This window comes from Lolium perenne, chromosome 7 (assembly GCF_019359855.2).
Source record: "Lolium perenne isolate Kyuss_39 chromosome 7, Kyuss_2.0, whole genome shotgun sequence".
NCBI classification, from domain to species: domain Eukaryota; kingdom Viridiplantae; phylum Streptophyta; class Magnoliopsida; order Poales; family Poaceae; genus Lolium; species Lolium perenne.
This window is the reverse complement of record NC_067250.2, coordinates 306,824,912-306,835,190: the sequence shown is the minus strand read 5'-3', so window position 1 is coordinate 306,835,190 and position 10,279 is coordinate 306,824,912. Positions and strand designations below refer to the sequence as shown.

The 10,279-nt window shown below is 42.9% G+C and overlaps 2 protein-coding genes across 2 annotated transcripts; both read right to left on the bottom strand.

Moving 5' to 3' along the window:
- Window positions 1-293: 293 nt before the first annotated feature.
- Window positions 294-3,646, bottom strand: LOC127311864 (uncharacterized). Its single transcript, XM_051342342.2, has 9 exons — window positions 3,304-3,646; window positions 3,113-3,230; window positions 2,468-2,652; window positions 2,189-2,334; window positions 1,671-1,762; window positions 1,218-1,465; window positions 929-998; window positions 721-783; window positions 294-629 (listed from the first exon to the last, which is right to left on the bottom strand). The coding sequence occupies exons 1-9, from the start codon at window positions 3,447-3,449 to the stop codon at window positions 441-443; spliced, it is 1,257 nt and encodes a 418-aa protein (XP_051198302.1). The 5' UTR covers window positions 3,450-3,646; the 3' UTR covers window positions 294-440.
- A 361-nt stretch (window positions 3,647-4,007) lies between these two features.
- On the bottom strand, window positions 4,008-9,993 carry LOC127311863 (probable serine/threonine-protein kinase PBL17). The gene is made up of 6 exons (XM_051342341.2): window positions 9,561-9,993; window positions 7,357-7,676; window positions 6,379-6,514; window positions 5,606-5,742; window positions 5,081-5,204; window positions 4,008-4,963 (listed from the first exon to the last, which is right to left on the bottom strand). The coding sequence occupies exons 1-6, from the start codon at window positions 9,607-9,609 to the stop codon at window positions 4,293-4,295; spliced, it is 1,437 nt and encodes a 478-aa protein (XP_051198301.1). The 5' UTR covers window positions 9,610-9,993; the 3' UTR covers window positions 4,008-4,292.
- Window positions 9,994-10,279: the final 286 nt, after the last annotated feature.

The window sequence follows — 10,279 nt, the reverse complement described above, 5'->3', positions numbered from 1 at the left end:
TTTCATGAGTTTAGGATTTGTTGTGAAACAAATAGGCTCTACTAGAAGTTTTAGGATGAAAAAGACGGAAAGTGGACTTTCTTCATTACAAAAAGTTTTCACTAAAAATGTACTCTTCGTCCTTTTTGTTGAGACTGTTTGAAGTTTTGTGACATGTTTTAGATTATTTTTATGCAAGAGTGGTTAAGGCTACTAACCCCCTGATCGGTACGATTCCAACGGAAAAGCAGAGTTAATTAACTAAATTTAAAAAATGGGCACATCGTTTCTGGGTGCACCTCTTGCTGGATGAATGAAATGTGAAAGCAAGTCAGACTAAGCATGGATATGTGAGGTATAGAAGATTATGATCCACAATCAGAACCCGAATGATTTAAATTTTGCTTGTCAAAGAATCAGGTATCTTGTGCTAGCTTGCTCTAGCCGGAAGATTACTTCATTCAGTCAAGAATGAAGCACCTCTGCTCGTTAAAATCTTCATAGCCAACATCTACAAGGCAGAGGCCCTCCGCTGGTGCCGGGGGAGCAGTTGCGCGCCTGCAAGTGGCTTCCATGAGGTTCAGCAAGGCATCTTCGTCAGCTCCAGCAGCAGCCTCTCTGATGGCGGTTGCGACAAGAACTCTAACCATCTGTTTGTTGTGAACTAATTTAGTGATAACTAGGACTCCATGAATAATAGGAAATAAATAATGTAGGACAAATAACAGAGTTTTGTATTACCTTGCGTAGAAACCTGTTTGCAACTAGCTCAATGCACATGACCGTCGTGCCTTCTTTGCAATTCTGCAAAAATGGAAAACACAAACTGAACATAAATTTTCAATTCAAGTGGTGTAAATCCCAACAAGCAAAGGTACACACTTTGTTTCCATAGGATAGATGAAATTTTAGCATTAAGTAGAGACAAAATAAGCAATACTGGAATCACCTCATCAGCAGAACAAAGTTTCGTCACTGCAGCTCGGGAATGAAACATAAAGCACTCGGTAGCTGGGCCACTGCAAAAACAACAGGGCACCGAGTGAAGTAACTGATGAATTTATTGAACCCGAGAGCACATTTAAATAAGAGAAACATAATGTTCCCTCAAGAAACAAGCAATGATGAAGAATGTGGCACATCGTTAAGGTATCTAGTGAACAGACATGTCTTAATAATGATGAAACTATTGCCAATCTACATGAAAATACAAAGCATGCTACAATATACAAACTTACGCACTCCGTGAAGCTTGTGTATCACGTGCAAATATTTTGTAAGATAGCATTTTCCCTTCCAGTTGTCTAATGATTTTGTCAACTTTGGCCACATCAAAGCTCCGAGATGCTATGTTGCATTCAGGATTTTCAAGTATTGTAGAGGATTGCTCGTCCCCTAATTTTGATTTGCCATCCTCATCAAGAGGAAATATATACAAGTATCTCCTCCATTTGGCTGAAAAATTAGGATGAAATTCACGGGAGACCTGTAAATTATATCATCAGTTAATAATCAGCATAGTACATCACATATGGCTGAGGTCTTGGTATTCTCAGAACATTCAGCCACAAAACCAAAACATGACATCATACCAGAAAACAAATGGTAACCAAATCTAGTGAATATCGAATGAAATCCCCAGCTTACACATCAATTGAAATGATATATTCTGCAAGGGGAAGGGAAAATACCTCTGACACAACCAATGATTTAATTGTATCTGGTGCAGCCTCATTTATTGAGTCTTTTATATCACTAGGCTGTACATCCTTTCTCCATGTATCTAAGATGATAAATAGTAAAGTATTTCATGTCAGTTATCAGAAGTGAAGGATCAAGACTAATTGAAGTAAATTTTCAGATAAGCCCACAAAGAAAAACAAACAAGTTTTGTTAAACCCAGTTAAATGCTTGGTACGCATTGCTACATTGAAGCCAACTGAGAACGAATACTATCACTTATTTGAAAACAAAAAAAAAGTTCAGGCAACCTTTTGGGCGAAGTTGTGGTATGCTGTCAGTGTTAATGATGTGCTAAAGTAGGATCTACGCAGAGCAAATAACTTGTATGATTTTCTTCTGTCTTAATCTTGTTAATAACTACACATAAGCTAAGGCTCAAGAAAAATTGATATGGATCATAACAGGTTTTATAAACATGCTTAAGACAGAAGCAATGCAAAAGTATGTGTTCTCAAGTGCAACTAACAAAATGAGCAGACTTGCTGAAGAGCAGTCACCCCTTTGTCAGTGCGCCCAGCAACAGTGGCACAGCCTTCTATTGGCAAAGATCTATCTTGAAGTTGTTTAGCTTTTCTCTCATCAACAAATTGTCCGAGACGTTTTTCAACTAACCTGCAAATGATACAGACTGAAATGAATGTCTAAGTGGTTATATTATGCCTAGAAATGTAGAGAAAATGTAGAGAAAAAAGTTGAACAGAACTGTAAAATAAACTCACAGAAATTAGGTTATTATTATTCTTACCCTTGAACAGTGTTGAGGTCAGGCTGCTTCTGCCAACCATCAAACGACCCCCCATGATAAGAAAGAACAATCTTAAAGTTTGCTCTTTCCCACCTGCCTCCCCGGCCTTTGGAGGATTTAACAGCCATTTGTTTTTCCGATGATGTTAAAGGCTCCTCTCCATTCGTATCACAGGTAACACCTTTCTGCGGAGGGGAAAAAACCTGATGGATTTGGTAGACAGTATAAAATGCATAACAAGGACAGATGATCCTAGAGTTTCTGCTTAGAACCACAGTTCATTGTTCAGAGTCTCTTCAACATTACGCCATGGCAGGTTAATGCAAAACATATATTGTTTGGCCAAATAGCCGATCAAACAAAGGAGGCCCATCCACTACTTTTGCCGTCCCGTATAAGGTTCCAGTTCTGACTGTCATTACACCGACACTGACTCAGTTGTTTTAGGAGTTCTTTTTCAGATTTAGTGAGATTCAGTTCTCTATTTGTCTAAAAACAAGCACTAAATTGGGTAGAATCAACATCTGTCACAATAAAAAATAAATGGCACTGACATGAACACTTCCCCAACATCCAACCATGAAAATCATAATCCAAATTAGCAGGCATTATAGTGGTACAATTCTACTGCTGTTTTCCACGGACCTCATCTTTCTGGAACAGGTCGGCGAGCCCTGCTGCGCCGGCACCGGTGCGCACGAGCATGGCGTAGAAGTCAACCACCTTGCTCCACGGCCGCGCGTACATGTACTCGTAGCTCTCCCTGCCCAACCGGAACAGTGAGGGGACCAAGCAAGCTCCTGGTTCCATAAAACTGGTGAGGTGCGGCTATATACCTGGCTGTCCACCGGAGGTGCTGGCAGGCGTCGGTGTGGTTGTACTGCGCGTAGCCGTCCCGCTCCGCCGCCGTGGAGAACGCCACGGCCGGGGCGGCCTTCGTCGTCGGCGCCGTTGCCATGAGGGGCCGGAACCTCGCGAGCATGTACGGGCTCGGCGGCGCAGATGGATTTGGGGATTAGGGCACTCGTGTCCGGGCCGGCGGGCTCCAGCAACGGCGTGAGAGTGGTTCTTTCCCTCGCGGTGGCGCAGGTGTGGTCGTGCGGAGGTGGCGATGAAAAGCGGCGGCGGCGGCGGCGGCCCCTGGGTAACCGGCACCAGATGTGAAGGAGTCAGAGAGGGCTCAAAGGATTTTTTAACAGTATACAGCGGCCTACCTACACCGATTTGAAACTGGCAATTTTTTGCTAACTGAATAAAATATGACAGAAATTATCATAGATTGCAGCCTAATTTGAAAAAACATTTGAAACTGAACTGAGCAAATTCTATAAACCCGATTCAATTCCGACATCTGAACAAACCCTCAAACACGTTGAGACATTTAAATTCAGAATTCAAAGAGCAATTTTAATTCTACCAGGCATGTTCGAGTACACCAGCACAAGTGCACACAATCAACACCATCATGGCCCGGAATCATCACAAACAGAGAAAAAGATTCACAGTATCTGCGCAAAATTAACTCAACGTAAACAGGCGATGACAACACAAATCTCTCCATTACCATTTTGGTGTGGATCATATTCCCAGAGAACCGTTTCGAGTTTACAGCATGAACATCGTCACGGCAGGCACTCAGCAGTGCATGCTTCCCACAACTCTCCTCTACATACAATTTGCTAACAGGAGGAACAAGAAAACCTAGCAACGTGGCCCTGCCAACACCAGGCTGACTGACTGATCTTGATGATCAAGATGGATGGCAATGCAAAACCCGAGCGAGGAAAACTCGATCGTCATCAAAAACTGCTGCTGTTGTTATTACTTATATCTTGTACAGATCCTCGTCCAGAGGAGGAGGATCATCATGCCTACTGCCATTTCTGGAAGAGGGCGATGCTAGGGCTTCCAGACCCAGCTGATGCCCATCAGAGTCGGGCGAAGGGATGTACAGCTTGCACTCCAGAGACGGCTCGCTCTTGCTCCTGCCGTTCGCTGGCCGTGTTCTCCTGCTCTGGGGCACTGGCTTTCCGTTCACCGGTGGCAGAGCCACAGCCACGGCATCGGTCTTAGCTGCTGCTTCTAGCTTCGGCTTCTCCATCTCGACACGCTCAACGGATTCCTTGGGGACCTCGTAGAGCGTCACAGAGCCAGTGATGCAGTTCTGCAGGAGTATGTCCTGGCATTCCGGCATGTTCTGAACCGCCTCAAAGGTTTCAACAACCTGGCTCATGGTTGGCCGCCCTTTAGGGTTCTGGCTCAAGCATCGGTACGCAAGGCTGGCCACCTCAATGGCAGCCTTGGTGGAGTATTGGCCTTCCATTCTTGGATCAATGATTCTGAAAAGCTTGCGATTGTGGACAAGGAGGGGGCGTGCCCACTCAACTAGGTTGTGCTCACGGCTTGGTCGGCTCTTGTCCACAGCCCTCCTCCCAATTATCATCTCCAGAAGCACAACACCAAAACCATAAACATCACTCCGTGCTGTCAAATGGCCTGTAAAAAGAATGGTTGGATTAACACACACAAACTTATGAGTAAAATGCAGTATGTACCCGTTCCTGGAACCATATATATTCAGTAAAGTTTCCTTCTGGAAGAGGATTGGCTCACCAGTCATGACATATTCAGGAGCTGCATAGCCATAAGTTCCCATGACCCGAGTTGAGACATGGGTTTGGTCTCCACTAGGTCCAGTTCTTGCTAGGCCAAAGTCTGAAAGTTTAGCATTATAATCCTGCAAGGGTAATGCAGAGTGAGACCGAGACACTACCCAAGATAGTATCCTCAACACATAACATCAGCATGAAGTCTCTTCTATTTGTACAATATGAACAAGGATAGAAGTCATGTGATGTCTTGTACTTCTAAATGGAGGTGCCACGCCAAGCAGAAGCATTGTGGAGTGACAAGGGTAAATAAAATATGATTTGTTTGGTAGTTCATTTTTCATAATACATCAAATTACACTTCTGGATAGTAGAATTAACAATTTTTCATAAACAGCAAAATACATCGGAACATAATCACTGCATGGCTTGTAAATGGATTATATACTTTGCCATAAACACTCAACTGGGAACACAAAAAGAAACTTGACAGAAATGGGCTTAAAACAATAAAAGATGATATACGAACCGCATCTAACAAGATATTTGATGTCTTGAAATCCCTATAGATGATGGATCTCTCGGCTCCATGGAGGTACTCAAGCCCCCTTGCCGCACCGAGCGCAATCTTCATACGAGTTGACCATGGCATATTAAGGCAAACCCCTAATGTTCAGAATCAAGAAGATAAAATCATTATTCCACAAAAGAAGATAAAATGTGCTCTTTAAATTGAAGACATACATACTAATACTAATCTTCAAAATAAACATTTCCACAAATCCGCTTGCCATTTTTTTCATGTCACCATTTTACTATTTCATTGTTCAAATATCTTATGAATTATGATGACGAAGTCAAGCATGTTTGCTCAATATAATAATCAATGAGGAAACAAGCTAGGTTTGGTACCTGCTACTACCAGGTTAAAATTTGTTACTGTCTTGGCTAAGTGATATTTCTTTCAAGTATCTTAATAGCCAGGTTACCCATGTGTATGCAGATGTTAGATCACACTATGCTATATAGAACCAACTGAACAATTCAGATCAAATGTATAGTTGCCACCTGACAAACTTGACAAGCAGTATGTAATTCAAGAGCTACTTGGAAGCAGACATTACCACTCATTGTCAACAAAGGTTTTAAAATGTTAAGTTGTTGACTGCACTTATTCTAAAACTAAATCTAGTTCAGAACCAACCATTGATACTATAGGTAAATAAATGCAGGATATGCTGCTTTAAAACACTGACTGTTACGGACAGCAGGAGTGGAGTTGCCAACTAGAGAAGAGCTTACGTCGAAAAAGGTGTTTTTCAAGGCTGCCACAAGCCATGTACTCGTAGACAAGTAATCTATGTGAACCCTCACAGCAATAGCCAATTAGTTCAACCAGATTTGGATGACTAAGTTGGCCAAGATAGTTGACTTCTGCCTGGAAACACAAAAGAAAAGCACCATTAGTCCTCCAATAATGACAAATGTAACATGCTATGGTCTTGAGCCAGCCTGTGGCCGACCACGACAGTATGTTCTTTACTTGGACCTATTAATATATGTAGAACTACACTCTTGTATGCAGTGCTAATGCAACGTTTGTTTCTTAAAAGATAAAAAGGTGAGTTATGTGGAGGTGGCGTTTTGGCTCATAGGAGCAAATGCTCCCATTATACAAAATAATTAAAAAATAATTTTAAAAATGTCAAAAAATTCTGACATAAATTTTTTGGTGTACATCGTGACATTCTTTGTTAGTGCACAAGTTTTCATGGAGAAACAACATTTTATGTGGCGTGTACAAAAAAGACAAAAAAATGTCCTGTACGTAGTCGTGTTATAGCATCAAAATTTGTCTTTTTTACAGGAGCCACAAATTTTTTTAGTTTCTTTTGAAAACTTGTGCACAAACATAAAATGTGTAGATGTACATGAAAAATTTTACTTTAGAATTTTTTGACACTTCAAAATGTAGATTCACATAGTGGGAGCAAATGCTCCTATGAGCCAAAGTGAATATCCCGAGTTATGTTCGAAACAAAGATAAGGAACAACTGCTCTGACCACTTTGTTGAATCTTAAACCCCAATCAGCTAGAAAAGCTTCATGAGGATTTGAAATGATATAGAAATCATGAGTTATTAAAAATGCATATGAGCTGCCATGCCAAGGTTCATCGACATTTTACATAATAGATAAAGGAACACAGCTTCTTCGTAAGGTATATGTCTATATGAGCTATCAAGGTTCAGGATAACCTAAGGAAGCAGGGGGACTTACCAACCATTCCTTGTCTCCCTGAAACCCCTCTGGATTTAGTTCCTTCACAGCAACCTGTGCAGATGGAAACCCCGCTCTAACATTTTCATCAATCACGCCTTTGTAAACAACTCCAAACCCGCCCTCTCCAAGAATTTGGTCTGGACGGAAGTTTTTTGTGGCTGCTCGCAGTTCGTTGTACGTGAAAATGTTAACATTTCCATAGCCTTCTGTTTGCAGGTCCTCCACATCTTTTGGAGGAGCAAGAACACTTGAAATAGCTTTAGAATCAGATTTGCACTTCTTCAACCCATCCGGTCCACTAGCTCCATCTGAAGTGCCTGTTATTGGAGTGTGTACAGTCAGAACTCAGCAGCATAACTTAAGCACACCAAAACCATAAGTAAAGACATTCCAATGAACTCAAAGGGACAAGGATTGCATAGTTTGGCGGCAGAGAAGAATCAAAGATAATGCATGTACCCTTTGATTGAAGTATCAACTACCAAGTTAGCTCTACTACATTCGTTTGTAATCCAACCTAACCAGGACGTTCTATTTTAAGAGCACACATATGAACAATTTAGAGATAAAATAACATTTATCAGAATCCCGAGTTATCTATAACTACTACATTACTTTCGTAATATCTGACCCAAATGTTCTATTTTATGAGCAACCCACAGATAATATTTTCTTTTAAAATATTTTCCCTGAAAGAATATAAAACATAGTTTTATAATCATCCACCTATATGCCACTGAAGAGCTCTACAATGATAAAAGTTACCTATGAATTGTCTCCAAGTTCACTCAGCAGATCATGAATGTCAAGCTAAGGGGTAGGACATGGACAAAGAAGGTCTCCAATTTCCCTTGACATCAGTTCTAAGAATAGTTCTGAAGGAGCATTTGCAGCCACATGCAGATACCCTATCTTTCTACTGACACTGAAGAATGTTTTCAGTTGCACCTTGCACTATACGACTCTTCAGACTTCGTCTTTGCAGTTTGCCAGTCTGCGCACACTATAGCTTTCATTTTTCTACACCGACGTATGAGCTAAATGTGATTTATTCTACCACAGACTACCCCTTCCATGGGTCTTTCTTCAGACTGCACCATTACGTAGGCATAGTCTATGACCATCATGCTTTCCATAGGCCATCAGAGACCCAGACATTGACATGCAAGCCTAGTAAATAGAGAACCCCAATGGCGTTCCTCACCTGACCTGGTAAACCCTCCACCTATAATGTAACCTAAGAGAAGATATTCAAGGATTCAGGTTATCCATCGACCGTCTCCAAGTTCACTCGTCAGATCATGAACGTGTAGCTAAGGGGGTCTCTGTTTTTCGTTGACATGCCCTCTAAGAATAGTTCTAAATGAATTAGCATTTTCAGCCACAAGCCCATATCTCGAGGGTAGCATATATGAACTATTCCATTTCCCTGTTTTTCTTGACAAAGCAATTTCCATGCAAATTCTCACATATCAGCATTGGATTTCTCGCCTTATCTATGACTCCTAATTATCTGGGAGATGAGTTTGTACCTTCACATTAGACCACTCTTATACAACGTGATATCCTACCTTGCTACTCGCACTGAAGAATGTTTTCAGTTAAACCTGGCACTATACTAGACTTCGTTGTTGCCAGTCTGCCCACAATACAGTTTTCAATTCTCTATACCAAAGAATGAGCTAAATGTGATTTATTCTACCACAGAATACCCCTTCCACGGATCTTGCTTCGGACTGACCACTACATAGGCATAGTGTATAACAATCACGCTTTCCATAGGCCATCAGCGACCCCAAACATCGCCATGCGAGCCTAGTCTAAGAGCCAGAACTAGAGAACCCCGATGTCCAATGAGAACCAAAGCCTTAGCACCAAATATAGCGCGGCATTCTCCGTCACTCATTCCAGCAGCTCACGAACACAGCGTTAGCATCACGCCAGTTCTCAGCAAGCCTTGCTGCGGCAGAATTAACAAGCAACCGCTACCCAAGCACCCGAAGCAACCAGAATAATCCCCAACCAAATCCACGTTTTAGACTGCAAAATTGGGCAAAACCCAGGAACCGACAGTCCGACACGGACCACAACCACACACCACCACCAACAAGCAAGCAAGCAAGCTCTGAAAGAAACTAAACCGGAGACAGCCAGACAGAGACAGAGCAAGGCATGAGCACGGGAGCAGGAACGGAACGCACCTGTCCTACTCTGGAGCCGCTGCTCCTCGAGCGAGAAGCATCCCCCCATGGGAGACCGTCCCAAGATCGCGCCTTTCCCTCCGGCCCGGCCCTACTCCCGCCTCCCCATCGCCCGCCTCCGGCCAGATCCGCGTCCCCCACACCAGCCGCGGAATTCCCCGTCCCGCTTCCGCCGTAACCGCCGGAGCTCACCCGACCGCCGGAGCCGAGGAGGGAGCGAGGGGTCCGGCGCGCCACCAGCCCGAATCCGACGCCGAAATTTCCGGTGCGGCCTTTTGGAAAGCTTTTTTCTGCTCTTCTTCTTCTTCTCGGGGAGGAGAAAAGAGGCTGGCGCCGGATTAGCTGTGCCAGAGACTAGAGAGCTGCTTTCGGATTAATAAATAAACGCGCGCGCCGCTACAGCCACAACACACGCGCAGCAAATTGGGGATCGGGGTTTATTTGGTTGTTGTGCTTTGCTTTGTTTTGTTTCTTTTAGAGAAGCTTTGCTTTGCTTTGCTTTGTTGTTGGGGGCTGGTGTTGTGGTCAGTGCACATGATTAGAGAGAGAGAGTGAGAGAGATTAGACAGTGACAGTGGATTAGTTTTGATGGTAGGTGAATTTCTTAAGGGGTTTTGTTAACTAAGCGGGAGATCTTTCACTGAGTAACGAGGTCGGTGGTAGCCTTGGGCACGGTATAGCGGTTCAATAAAAGGTATGGTAGAATCTTTGTGGCAAGG